The sequence below is a fragment of the Pseudophryne corroboree genome (genome assembly GCF_028390025.1).
Source record: "Pseudophryne corroboree isolate aPseCor3 chromosome 3 unlocalized genomic scaffold, aPseCor3.hap2 SUPER_3_unloc_27, whole genome shotgun sequence".
NCBI lineage: Eukaryota > Metazoa > Chordata > Amphibia > Anura > Myobatrachidae > Pseudophryne > Pseudophryne corroboree.
In genome coordinates, this window is record NW_026967516.1 from 1108550 (window position 1) to 1123531 (window position 14982).

A 14982-nucleotide genomic window follows, 5' to 3' on the forward strand; every position below is an offset into this window, starting at 1 on the left:
TGGCTACGTCAGGGGACATGGACAGTTGGTCAATGGGGGTAATTCCAAGTTGATCGCAGCAGGATTTTTGATAGCAATTGGGCAAAACCATGTGCACTGCAGGGGGGCAGATATAACTTTTGCAGAGAGAGTTAGATTTGGGTGGGTTATTTTGTTTCTGTGCAGGGTAAATACTGGCTGCTTTATTTTTACACTGCAAATTAGATTGCAGATTGAACACACCCCGCCCAAATCTAACTCTCTCTGCACATGTTATATCTGTCTCCCCTGCAGTGCACATGGTTTTGCCCAATTGCTATCAAAAATCCTGCTGCGATCAACTTGGAATTACCCCCAATATCTGGTACAATTCCAGATCCTAGCGTCCAAACTTTCCTGGAATGATGACACTCTTTATGCAGCCTTCTGGCATGGGTTATCCGAATGAATCAAGGATGAGCTCACTACTAGAGACTTACCTCCAAAACTAGATGAGCTCATATCTCTGCACCAAAGTCGATCTCTGATTCCGTGAAAGGGCGATTGAACGAGGAAGGTCCACACTTCATAAGAATTCTACTGCTACTCATCAGCCATCTCCGCCTAAAGATGAGCCCATGCAGATTAATCACTCTCGTCTGTCGCCTGCAGTGCATAGAAGACGTCTATCTGAACATCTATGTCTGTATTGTGCTGCTCCTTTTCATGTCATAAACGCTTGCCCAAAGCATCAGGGAAACTCCAAATCCTAGCCAGTCAAGGAGAGGGCCGGCTAGGAGTAATGAACTCCTCCCCATCTTCATGTGATTGTAATCTTCCAGTTTCGCTTCAAGTTTCTCAGTGCTTCAGGAACCTCATTGCTCTGCTAGTATCTGGAGCAGCTGGGAACTTCATGACTGAGGAATACGTTAAGCGGTGGTCCCTACCCACCGAGAGACTTTCGTCTTCCATATCCTTGACTGCCGTGGATGGCAGCAAGATTTCCGATGCAGTCATTGTCTCCAAGACCCTGCCTATCCGTCTGAAAGTAGGAGCTCTTCACTCCAAACTGATTTAATTCCTGGTTATTCCAAAAGCCACGCATCCTGTGGTTCTAGGCCTTCCATGGCTTCGTCTCCATAATCCTCAAATTGATTGGAGAACTACACATATCCTGGCATGGAGTCCTTCCTGCTCAGAGACCTGTCTTCAAAAGGTACTTCCAGTTTGCACATCTTCTTCCAAGTCTTCTCTTTACAGAGATTTCACAGATGTTTTAGTAAGTCCTCTGCAGAAATTCTTCCCACTTACAGGGAGTGCGATTGTCCTATTGATCTCATTACTGGGAAGACTCCACCTCGGGGATGCACATATCCATTGTTGCTTCCAGAGACCCACTCAATGGAGCAATACATCAAAGAGAACCTTGCCAAAGGGTTTATCCGGCCTTCCTCCTCTCCTGCTGGTGCAGGTTTTTTCTTCATAAAGAAGAAAGACGGTGGCCTGCGACCCTGTATTGACTACTGTGGGTTGAATGACATCACTGTGAAAAATCGGTACCCTCTGCCCCTTATCACCGAGCTGTTTGACCATGTCAGTGGAGCCACCATCTTTTCTAAGTTAGACTTGAGGGGTGCGTACAACCTCATCCGGTTTTGGAAGGGTGACGAGTGGAAGACCGCATTTAACACCCGCGACGGACATTACGAGTACCTTGTCATGCCTTTCGGACTCAGCAATGCTCCAGCGGTTTTTAAACACTTTGTGAATTAAATTTTCCAAGATATCCTCTACCGACATGTCGTGGTCTACCTCGATAATATTTCATCTTCGCTTATAATCTAGAGGAACATCGCTTCTGGGTCAAGCAGGTCCTGTCTCCGTGCCAACCATCCTTATTGCAAGTTGGAGAAATGTATCTTCGAGGTCAAATCCATTCAGTTTCTGGGTTACATTGTGTCCTTTTCTGGACTAGAGATGGATCCTGAGAAACTCCAGGCTATTCATGATTGGCCGATACCCACGACACTCAAGGTTGTTCAGAGATTCCTGGAGTTCGCCAATTATTACAGGAAGTTCATTCGGGACTTTTCTACTATTGTGGCACCTGTCACTGCCCTTACCAAAAAAGGTGACAATGATTCCAAGTGGTCGGAAGAAACTACTCAAGCTTTCTATATACTGAAACAAAAGTTTGTCTCTGCTCCAGTTCTGAAACAGCCAGATACCAGCTCGCCCTTCACTCTGGAGGTGGATGCCTCTTCCGTTGGAGTGGGCACAGTCCTGTCTCAAAGCGCCGATGATGGCCATTTACATCCTTGTGGCTTCCTCTCATGGAAGTTCTCCCCTGCTGAGCGCAATTACGCCATTGGTGATCAGGAACTTCTAGCTATCAAACTCGCTCTAGAAGAGTGGAGATATCTACTGGAGGGAGCTTCTCATAATATCACCATTCTGACAGACCATAAGAACCTCCTGTATTTGAAAGCCGCCTAATGCCTCAATCCTCACCAAGCCAGGTGGGCACTCTTCTTCTCCAGGTTTCACTTTAAACTTCTGTTTTGTCCAGGGTCACAGAATCACAAGGATGATGCTCTTTCCCACTCCTTGGAGCAAGAAAATTAGTCTGAATCTACTGGCAAGCATCCCATTATTGATCCAGTGGCATTCTCTGGCGTGAGGATGGACTCTATGCCCCCGCCAGGGAAAAGCCTCGTAAAACCGTCTCTCAGAAGGAAGCTCTTGCAATGGGCACATTCCTCTCGCTTTGCCGGACATGTGGGTATTCAGAAAACCTTTGAATTCGTTTCCAGATCATACTGGTGGCCGACCCTGAAGAAGGACATAGCAGAGTTAATTGCATCCTGCCCTAAGTGTGCCCAGCACAAGGTACCATGCCAGTCGCCCGCTGGACAACTGGTACCTCTGTCTGTCCCTCATCATCCGTGGACCCATTTATCAATGGAATTTATTATGGATCTTCCCGAGTGTAACAAGTACAATACCATCTGGGTGGTAGTTGACCGGTTCACCAAGATGGCTCACTTCATTCCGCTCACCAGTCTTACGTCTGCTTCCAAGTTGGCTCAAGTCTTCATCCAAGAGATCTTCAGACTACATGGTCTTCCTGAAGAGATTATCTCCGATAGAGGTGTCCAGTTCGTAGCCAAATTCTGGAGAAACCTGTGTTTGGCACTACAAGTCAAGCTAAAGTTTTCTACGGCTTATCACCCCCAAACTAATGGGCAAACCGAGAGGGTGAATCAGGACTTGGAGGCCTTCCTCCAAATTTACATTTCCTCTTCTCAAGACGAATGGGTTCATCTGCTTCCATGGGCCGAATTTTGTCACAACAACCAGTATCACTCTTCATCCTCCTCCACACCATTCCTTTCCAACTATGGGTTTCACCCAAAAGTTCCAGAGTTTCAGTCCCTTCCAGCAACATCAGTACCTTCAGCTGATATCACTCTTCGCCAGTTTCTCCTGGCAGCTCTCCTTAAAGCGTCCTCTAGGTACAAAAAGTTTGCGGACAAGAAGCATCGGGCAATTCCTGCCCTCAAACCAGGTGACAGAGTGTGGCTGGCCACCAAGAATCCCCAATTAAAAGTCCCAAGTATGAAGTTTGATCCTTGTTACATCGGTCCTTTCCAGGTTGAACATGACATCAATCCAGTTGCCAATAAACTCAAGCTGCCTCCATTTCTGAAAATCCGTAGGACATTTCATATCTCCCTTCTCAAGCTGGTGGTCCTGAATCGTTTTCTTTCTGCACTCCCCACTGCACCTAAGGTCCAGACTCAATGGGGTATTGAGTATGAGGTTGCCAAAATTCTGGACTCACGCTTCAGGTACGATCACCTTCAGTACTTGATCGACTGGAAGGGCTATGGCCCTGAGGAATGCTCCTGGACAGATGCATCAGATGTCCATGCTCCAAAGTTGGTCCAGGCTTTCCATGCCAGATTCCCTCGCAAGCCTAAGAGGTGTCCTGATCCACCCCTAAAGGGGGGGGGGCTGTCACGATCCGGGTAATTTATCACCATTTCTTACCTTCCAAGTGCCTCCTGAGAGTGGCCCAGCATTCCAAGCCTGGATTCCACCTGCACTGTCTGCGTGCAGCAGGCTGTGTAACATGGCCTCAGTCTCTCACATGCTAAAGTTCAAACAGACTTTCCCTCCAGATTCAAACATGGGCGCAGTCATGTTTGGATTCATCACATGTTGCTTTACAACCTATCAGCTGCACTCTGGACTCTGCCTGATTACCCAGCAGCTGCACTCTGGACTCTGCCTGAATACCCAGCCAATACCTGCTTTCCAGCTGGTATAAATATCCTGCATGAAGGCTGCCTAATCATCAGTGCTTTGGTTGTCTAACCTGTACACATGGCTCTCCTGCTTGTGGATTCTTCTGCTTGTATCTCCAGGTATTCCAGCTCCTGTGATCCAGCTCCGCTAATATCCCTTTCACACCAAAAATGCAGGGGTCTTACCCGGGAATACGGTCCCGGGATCATGCAGTGACATTCCCAGGTAAGACCCCTTGTATACCGCAGTCAGCAGCTCGGCATATTACTGGGTTGCTGAAATCAGCGGTGACGCAGTGGGGGTGGCGCAAGACATCACATAATCTCCAAGCACTGCCTGCTACATAGAGAATGAACGGGAGCTGGGGCACATTGACTCGACTCCCGTTCACACTGACCAGGTTCCCGGGAAGATCCCGGGACCAACCCTGGTCGAGTGCAGGGTTGAAATGCCGGTGCATGAGTCCTGGGATTTTGTCTCTGTACCATTTCACACTGGGAAATTTCCCGGGTTGGTGCACGTTCATGTGCATTAACCCGGGACATTTTGGTCTGTGTGAAAGGGTTATAAGAGACCCGCACCTGTTTCCATTCTGCGGTGTAGCCTGACTTCTTTAGTGTTCCAGCATTGCTCCTGATCACTCTCCACAATCAGACACCGGCTTCCTGCTTCCAGTGTTGGTGTGCTTCGCTTCCAGCCTCCAGCGGTGTCCTGGTATCGTTGTCAACTTCACCTTTCTGCAGCACCGCTCCCCATACGTCACAGTGTACTTACCACGGCCTACCAGCTTTACAGAGTGCTCCTGAGTCGCTGGTATTCTGCTAAGCGGTGCTCCAAAGTATCTTCAGTTTTCTTCAACTCCATCAGCGGTATTCCTATATCACCTGCATCAGTGACCATCCTACCATTTAACCACAGCATCCATCGATGCTCACCATCGAACTCTATATCTACAGTAGTGAGTTCTGCACACCTTTTCATTCATACCGGTTCCATCCAGCACTCTCTGCAAATTACCAAGTACCATCTACGCCTGTGCATCTCTGTTACTCCAGCCTCTGTGCACCATCTGCTGGGCAGTACCAGTTCATACCTCTCATCAGCGGTTAGCTGTGGCATATGGACTTACCATCTCCAGTTCTAGCAAGGACTCTGTAATATCTGTTCTGCAAGCCACAGCACTAATTACCATGCGCTTCTGGGAACTGAACTGTAACTTACCATTGCACATCTCCTGTGATGTTTTGCATATCAAAGGTGTCTTTAAGCTGTGCGTTCAATAAAACTGACTTTACCTTTTACAACTTCATTGTCGTGGTCATGCCTTCGGGAAATGGGTAATAGTACTTCTGTATGTCAAAGAACCCGATACTACTTCCCCGGTTCACTTACACATCAGCCCCTACATCTGAGGCTTCCCCAGGTCAGCCTCAGCCCTCAGTTGTGACAAATGGTTGTTAATGCAAATGTAATTTTGTGTAACATATTTTTGTAAAAATCAGAGGGTCAGCGAGACGTTATGGAGCCAATGTATCATTAACTATTTGCTGCTAATTCCCCCCAAAATACGGACCCCCCAAATGTAAGTAGAAGGGACTGCAGAAGGTATCTCCCATACCTTCATACATGGACATTTCCCGGCGAGGGTCAGGTAAGTTTTTTTTTTTTAAATAAAACAACCCTAATTCCCCTACAAGTAAAAAAAAACCACCCCCAGAACAGTTGAATAGACATCATTTATTTAAAACCAACAAATGATAAAACTATTTAATTACACAGACTCCCCTTCCCCCCGTAATATCATCCCACTATTCAAATGCGCTGTCAACATCGTACATAGCCAAAATTGCACCAGAAATCTTTTGATTTTACATGACTTTATTTCATATCTTTAATACACATATTTTTGTCTATATTTTAAACTTAAAAAATACTTTACTCTGCACAACAGCCTATGGGGGTCATTCAGACCCAGCCTCAAAAGCGTCCCGCAGCAGTTTACCCGGTGGTGGCAAAATACACATGCACAGAGGCCACGCAAACACACACATTGTGGTCATATCCCTGAGGGGAGAATGCGGGTGGGCCGGGACCATTACTGGGGGGGGGGGGGGGGGGGAGAGGTGGGGGGAGGGGGCTGTGTGATGTCACATCTGCGATCATCTCTGATTAACCCCCTATAAGCTTCCAGGGTGCACCTCATATCTCATCTTTTCCAAGTTACTACAAATGATATGAGATCGGTAGCAGCACTACTTTCAGGATTATTACACAGAACACACATAAAGGCTGACACAGCAAATAACAGTAACACATACAAGGGATTCATTAGAAATAAGGAAGCATAATCATCATTAAGTCTAATTATCAACTGATTCTGTGCGGAACATACACCTCTTTACTGCCTCCAGCAGCCCCTGGTACTGCACTGTGACCATCCCCCCTCCCCCCACTACTGCCACCCACCCAGTCTCCCCCCACTGCTGTCACCTGCCCTGTCTCCCCACCACTACTGACTCTGACACCTCAGCCCTTCTTAGGAACATTTACCCACATAGACACTGCCTCCAGCAGCTCCCACTACTGCCCCCTGTCCTGTCTCCCTCCTCAGTGCTGCTTGGGGACAATATTACCACTTAGACACTGCCTCCAGCAGCCCCTGCTACTGCACTACTGCCACCCACCCTGTCTCCCCGACATCTAAGCACTGCTTGGGAATTTATGGTACTGCTAACAGTCCTTAATCAACAGATGGAAGAAACCCGGGCAGTACGGAGGCAGAAGCTGCTTCTGGTACCATGGTCATGCAAGGCTGGGAGTCAGTAAGATAATTTAATAGCGGAACTAATTCAGTAAGGATTGCAGATGCTGCTAATTAGCAGAATTTGCAATCCTTTTCCTAGCACACTGGGGGCCGCCCATCGCAGGGCAAGGCCACCCAGCATGCCGACCGCCACCTCCCACCTGATGAAGCAGAAAATGCGATTGCCTCACAATTACTGTTTCATCGTAGAAGCTTAGCTGCGCCTGCAGGAGGCCCGCTGCATTCTTCTCAATCACGGTGGCTGCATGTGATGTCACAGCCACCTTGATCATGCCCATTTGTCTGCCTCTGTCCTTCATTCGCGCCACAACGCCCCTGCATTGTCTTTTCCCTGGAAAAGGAGCATTGCCCGCCCAACCCCGTGATTGGCTCTGCCTGACAGGCAATCACTTTTTCTGAAGAAAATGCGGACACATGCGCAGGATGGGTACAGCAGATGCGCCTGCAACTTTTTCTGAATAATTCTGTTTGGATCACACACTGCAATCCAACCTGAATTAGGCCCAGTCACCATCTTACAGGCAGCCGGTGCAGGGAGTAGAGAACGGGTGTTATGTGGTAGAAACGGGCTGGTTAGGTAAAAGCCTGGCTGCTGCTGCATTCTATACAAGCTACAACCGCTGCAATTCTATTGCTGGGAGATCCAGGTAGAGTACATTGCAGTAGTCTGTGTGTGATGATACAAGTACATGTGTGACATCAGGTAGATCTTCTGAGGGAATTAAGTGCTGGAGTCTGGCTATGTTCCTCAGATGAGGATCTGATTGTAGCTGATACCTGATGTCTAAGTGTCACTCAACCATCCAGGACACCAAGATTCTGCACAGGATCAGCATTTTGCAACTCTGAACCCCCAAGCATAAGTCTGGTTGGTTTGCAAAGCTGAGCTGTAGCCCTGCCCTTTGTTGTTGAACTTCTATCATAAGGACATGATTCACCAGGACTGAGTCACAGCCAACTGGCATCACCCACACCTAGAGCTCAACTAGAAACCATTTAGGATTGGTACTGGGTTCTCAGTACCTAGAGCAAGAGACAGATCACCTGCATAGCAGTGGTAGATGAGGGCATGACACCTGATTATTTCACCCTGCGGTAGCATGTATATTGCAAAAAGCATAGAAGATAAGATAAAAATCTTGAAGAACGCATGGTAATGATAAGTATACTCCAGATTAAAATGGATTCTCACCTGTGTGACTTCTCTGATGTGTACCAAGTTGTGATTTCTGTGAAAAACATTTCCCACACTCAGAACATGGAAATGGCTTCTCACCTGTGTGACTGCTGATGTCTAACAAGATGTGATTTCTGTGTAAAACATTTCCCACACTCGGTGCAAGAAAATGGCTTCTCACCTGTGTGACTTCTCTGATGTTTAACAAGAGTTGATTTGAGTGCAAAACATTTCTCACACTCAGAACATGGAAATGGCTTCTCACCTGTGTGACTTCTCTGATGTTTAACAAGATCTGATTTCCGTGTAAAACATTTCCCACACTCAGAGCAAGAAATTGGATTCTCCCCTGTGTGACTTCTGTTATGACTAACAAGATCTGATTTGTGTGCAAAACATTTCCCACACTCAGAACATGGAAATGGCTTCTCACCTGTGTGACTTCTCTGATGTGTAACAAGTTGTGATTTCAGGATAAAACATTTCCCACACTCAGAGCAAAAAAATGGCCTCTCACCTGTGTGACTTCTCTGATGTATAACAAGTTGTGCTTTCTGAGTATAACATTTCGCGCACTCAGAGCAAGAAAATGGCTTCTCACCTGTGTGACTTCTCTGATGTTTAACAAGATTTGATTTGTGTGCAAAACATTTCCCACACTCAGAACATGGAAATGGCTTCTCACCTGTGTGACTTCTCTGATGTTTAACAAGAGCTGATTTGTGTGCAAAACCTTTCCCACACTCAGAACATGGAAATGGATTCTCACCTGTGTGACTTCTCTGATGAATAACAAGATCTGATTTGTATGCAAAACATTTCCCACACTCAGAACATGGAAATGGCTTCTCACCTGTGTGACTTCTCTGATGTTTAACAAGATCTGATTTCCGTGCAAACAATTTGCCACACTCAGAGCAAGAAATTGGATTCTCCCCTGTGTGACTTCTGTTATGTATAACAAGATCTGATTTCCGTGTAAAACATTTCCCACACTCAGGACATGGAAATGGCTTCTCACCTGTGTGATTTCTCTGATGTTTAACAAGATCTGATTTCTGTGCAAACCATTTCCCACACTCAGGACATGGAAATGGCTTCTCACCTGTGTGACGTTGCTGATGTGTAACAAGGTGTGATTTCCGTGCAAAACATTTTCCACAGTCAGAACATGGAAATGGCCTCTCACCTGTGTGACTTCTCTGATGTCTAGCAAGTTGTGATTTCTGTACAAAATATTTCCCACACTCAGGACATTGAAATGGTGATGTACCTGTGTGACTTCTCTTATGTGCATCAAGAGTTGTTTTGTATGTAAAACATTTCCCACACTCAAAACAGGAATATGGTTTCTCACCGGTATGTATTCTCTTATGTTTTACAAGACGTGATTTGTATGTAAAACATCTCCCACACTCAGAACATGGAAATGGATTCTCACCTGTGTGACTTTGCTGATGTGTAACAAGTTCTGATTTCCAGATAAAACATTTCCCGCACTCAGCGCAGGAAAATGGCCTCTCACCTGTGTGCCTTCTCTGATGTGTGACAAGACCTGATTTGTATGTAAAACATTTCCCACACTCAGAACATGGAAATGGCCTCTCCCCTGCATTAGCTGGCTGATGGGCAATAAGTTTTGTGTTCTGTGTAAAACATTTGGCATCTATAGAACACGGAAACACTGTATCTACTGTCAGAGCTGTAACAGATGCACCAATATCAGAGTGATCAGGAGAACATTTCCCAGGATCAGAGGGAGCAGCTGATAGAGCTGGATGTATAATGGGGGTAATGGGGTTATCTCCTGGAGAATCCGGTCTACTGTCATTATCTTTTATGTCACAATCCGGAGATAACATTAGATGTCCTTCTGAGATATTCCTGCTTGTGTGTCCATCTGATGGAAATAAAATACATTATGGAAATGTGACTTTTCTGTAACAATATGAATCTTGCAAACAATAGGAGATGACTCTCTGGGACACTTAATTGTAAATGTGTGTGTATAATAAAACATAACTTTTAATGAAGGCTTTATACTATTGTGTCTCATACTATCATTGTGTCCACCCTCCTGAGAACACTCACAATAACATATGTAATATTATAATAAGACTTAGATATCTCTCTCTCTTGTACTGGTAACGAACCATGAAGTATAAATGGAGATGTAGTCACTCGCCAAGTCCTATGTCAGCACCAATGTAAAACAATGGATGGGGAACATATCGTATGAATTGGAGATAATAGATGAACAATAACATCAGTCATATAAGCTGATGGATCAGAGAAATGTCTCCTAACGTTACTCCTGGAAGCATTGGTGAGGTAGCATTCCTTTATGTGTGTGCTCATACGCTGGTAAGCCTGTACAAGTGTTACTCACCCTTATATAACGTATAATACTACAGCAGAGTAGGTGTGGAACAAACTATTTTACATGCAATACACTGCAATCATCATCATCATCTGCTAGGTTATAATCCACTGTTAAACCCCCATCATCAGTGTCTTACCTCTATATTCTCAATAGTAATAAGGATGATGTGTGTACGGTAAGTATGATACAGAGAATTACATATCAGAATCTATACAGCTGCCACCATACTTCTGCTTCTCATACGTGTGCTACTGGCAGCAGTGAACATCTGAATGAGTGTGCAGCGAAGACAGCAGAGTCTGATGAGAAAGAGACTGGATCTGCCTTTGCAGGGATGTACCACACCTGTCACCCCTGCTAGCATATAAAATAATAAATAAGAGGGGCCTGAGTCCATCCAGACATGCTTTCCGGAGCTTTCATTACTACGTGGCTTCTTATCTACCCTACCTGATAGCTCTCAGCCGCCGCTGGGACCAAGACCCAATCTATTAAGTCCCCCACTTCTCCTGCCCTAAAGCCGCTCATCTTGTGTGTTCTCCCGCGCTGCAGTTACTCCTCTCCTGAATAACCCAGCTTATCTAATCAGGTGACCAAAAAGCCACCTAGGATTATCCCACCGCTATGCCAGCAATTTCTGTGACCGGACGGTTCTGTACGAAAGCCCTGGCCCTGCCTCGCGTCCCTCCCCAGTCACAGAATGGATGTTTAGGTCACACGGGATCTGGCCAATTAGGGGATTCCCACTTACTGTCAGTAACCGCCTACTACTGACACCACCCACTGCGTAGTGGGCGGGTACTGCACTGCCACCACCAGACTCCTTGTTGCCATGGAGTCTAGAACCATGGTACTGCTCTGTATGCATCGACACACTGTCTAACCACTAGTTGCTGGACTAGGACTCTGCACGGTAGCTGGCGGGAGGCGGAGCTTGGAGACGCTGAGTGCACCCTGGACAGTCGGAAAACGGAACTATGTTTGGCATAGCTCTGCAGATCACAATATGAAGCGGTCATCTTGAGGCAGATGTTTATGCACCCAGTCTTAAAAATAGACTCTTCCATATTGCTAGGGGCAACAGCAATACAACAAGATGTTTACAGCAGAGTGAAAATGGTATAATACCTCTGGAGGCTCACAGGCCTCCTCTTTTTATCTTACTCCAATATACATACCACAGGGGGTAAGTCCACCATGCTGTTCTCAACCAATCATTGTTTACCCATGTGACGTGCATGCCTGGGCCCTGGTGACGCTCAGTCTAGGCTGGGGGAAGTTTTCCCATCTAAACTACTTCCAGGAATCTGCCCGGACACCCAGCTCACTATCTCCAGCCTAAACTTGGGCTCCAGAGATGGGCAGCCTAGATCTCTGATCAAGGTTTCCTGCCCACCGAAGGTGATCCCTATGGAGCTCCAGAAATCCACTCGGCTTGTTTTAAAGCTGAGCTGTTCCTCTCTCTCCCCATGATACTTCCCTGTGGGAGGCTAGAGAGGAAGGCATTCCATTTTGGGGGGAAAGTACTGGGGGAATCCAACAGCCTGCACAGTAATGGATTCCACCCTCCTGGGACAAACCAAGTAAGTGCATTTCACTTTTAATAAAATTCAAATACACATTGTTGCTTAAATATAACACTGCAGTGCCTATAGAGATATACACACACATACATACACACACAGTGTTCGCAAATACGTGCTATAGCGCATATTTTACCCAGATGAGAGGACGTGGAAACTCACTTTTAAAAAACGTGTGGGTCCCCGAGGACGCGCTTCGCTGCAGCCAATTCCTGGCTCTCAATCGTGCCTGTAAAGAAGAGGTGGAGCCTTATCACTACCAGTCCTCTGGCGGTGCCTCCCCCTTCTGGTCACATGCAGCCGCGGATTCACACGGGGGCCGGGCAGAGAGTGAAGACGGCACTAAACGCTGTGCTGCAGGTGTGAGGTGAGCGCCAGTGACAGCGTAAGTAGCCTATGAGCGGGTGGCTGAACTTGGGTGGTGGCTTTCATTGCATGCCTTGTGTGTCTTCTGGGAGTGTCATGGGCTTGTAGCCGACCTCAGTGGTTGTTTCAGGCGTCCACTACAGTAAGTTTCCCTGATATTCCCAGCGCCATTCACAACTAGACCAAGCTAAGGATCTATGAGTATATAACATGAATCTAATGTGCAGGCACTGCTGCTACCTGTGGTGCACCCGTTACTTCTGGGATCATCCTGCCAAGCTGCCTAAAACGTCTGCTTCAGTCAAAAGCATTTATACAAGTGATCTGAGCCAGGGCTACATCATATAAGGCTAGAAATGAGAAACCACATCGGCATCCCAATCGCAGCACTGCCGACGCCTAACCCTCCAACACACAGCCTAACCTCCCCCCAGCACTGCCAACACCTAACCCCCCCACACACAGCCTAACCCTAACCTCCCCCCAGCACTGCCAACACCTAACCCCCCCACACACAGCCTAACCCTAACCTACCCCCAGCCCTGCCGACACCTAACCCCCTTACCCACAGCCTAACCCTAACCTCCACACAGCAGTTCCTAAACCTAACCCCCAGCCTAACCTCCCCCCAGCAGTGCCTAAACCTAACCTCCCTTACCCACAGCCTAACCCTAACCTCCCCCCAGCAGTGCCTAAACCTAACCTCCCTTACCCACAGCCTAACCCTAACCTCCCCCCAGCAGTGCCTAAACCTAACCCCTCTTACCCCTCAGCACTGCTGGGAGAAGGTTAGGCTGTGGGTAAGGGAGGTTAGGGTTAGGCACTGCTGGGGGGAGGTTAGGGTTAGGCTGTGGGTAAGGGAGGTTAGGGTTAGGCACTGCTGGGGGGAGGTTAGGCTGTGGCTAAGGAGGGTTAGGTTTAGGCACTGTTGGGGGGAGGTTAGGGTTAGGCTGTGGATAAGGGGGGTTACGTTTAGGCACTGCTGGGCGGAGGTTAGGTTTAGGTTGTGGGTAAGGGGGGTTAGGTTTAGGCACTGCTGGGGGGAGGTTAGGGTTAGGCTGTGGGTAAGGGGGGTTAGGTTTAGGCACTGCTGGGGGGAGGTTAGGGTTAGGCTGTGGGTAAGGTTTAGGCACTGCTGGGGGGAGGTTAGGGTTAGGCTGTGGGTAAGGGGTTAGGTTTAGGCACTGCTGGGGGGAGGTTAGGGTAAGGCTGTGAGTGGGAGGGTTAGGTGTCGGCAGTGCTGCGATTGGTGTGGTTTCTCATTTCTGGCGGTGCCTCCCCCTTCTGGTCACATGCAGCCGCGGATTCACACGGGGGCCAGGGAGAGAGTGAAGACGGCTTTGTGGCTGCTCTACGCTGTGCTGCAGGTGTGAGGTGAGCTTAAACATATCCTCCCCCCAGCAGTGCCTAACCCTAACCTCCCCCACCCCATACCCTAACCCCCCTGGGTGTGCCTAAACCTACCCACCCTCTTGCACGCTAAACTTGTGGCGGCAGTGTCTACTTACCTTCAGGATCCTGACTGTCAGGATATCATAGTCAGGATGCCGGCTACAGTATTCTGGCGGCTGTCGGGATTCCTGCGTCGGTATTACGGCTGCCGGGATCCTGAATGCATATCTCCAGTATAACAGCCCAGCAGCATTGTCACCCTCTCGCTCCCCCCGCAACACTTTTGTAGTGTCTAAGGCCCTAATTTTGGGTTGATTGCTCGCTAGCTATTCTTTGCAGCGCAGCGATCAGATAGTCGCCGCCTATAGGGGAGCGTATATTCGCTTTGTAAGTGTGCGATCGCTTGTGCGAGGGAGCGTTGCAAAAACATTTTGTGCAGTTTCTAAGTAGCTCTGGACTTACTCAGCCCTTGCAATAATTTGTCTTTTTGGAGCCGGAATTGACGTCAGACACCCGCCCTGCAAACGCCTAGACACGCCTGCGTTTTCCCAATAACACCCAGAAAATGGTTAGTTCCCACCCACAAACGCCCTCTTCCTGTCAATCACCTTGCGACCGGCATTGCGAATGGATTCTTCGGTAAATCCATCGCTCAGCAACGATTGGCTTTGTATCTGTACGACCCACCTGCGCATTGTGGTGCATACACATGCGCAGTAGTAATCTGTTTGCTGCGCTGCGAAAAAAACTGCAGCAAGCGATCAACTCGGAATGACCCCTAAATCCAGTCTGGGGCTTATGTTATAGCAGCACCATAAACCCATTACATATATAAAATTTATTATGTACTAATGTGTTTAGAATCATTTATTGTCCTGTTTTTTTAATCGTGCTCTACCTGGCGCAAAGTGTAGAACGCGCTCCGCCTGGCGCAAAGTGTATAACGCACTCCGCCTGGCGCAAAGTGTAGAACGCGCTCCGCCTGGCG

At 47.6% G+C, this 14982-nt stretch overlaps 1 protein-coding gene across 1 annotated transcript in view; it reads right to left on the minus strand.

Annotated features, from left to right (window-relative positions):
* Nucleotides 1-14982, minus strand: part of LOC134983868 (zinc finger protein 585A-like) — a 152780-nt gene that overhangs the window by 131766 nt on the left and 6032 nt on the right. The window contains exons 3-4 of the mRNA XM_063949486.1: nt 8372-10170; nt 8117-8183 (exon numbers count right to left, since the gene is read on the minus strand). Coding sequence (XP_063805556.1) covers nt 8117-8183; nt 8372-10170 — 1866 coding nt within the window. The remainder of the gene's footprint in view (nt 1-8116; nt 8184-8371; nt 10171-14982) is intronic.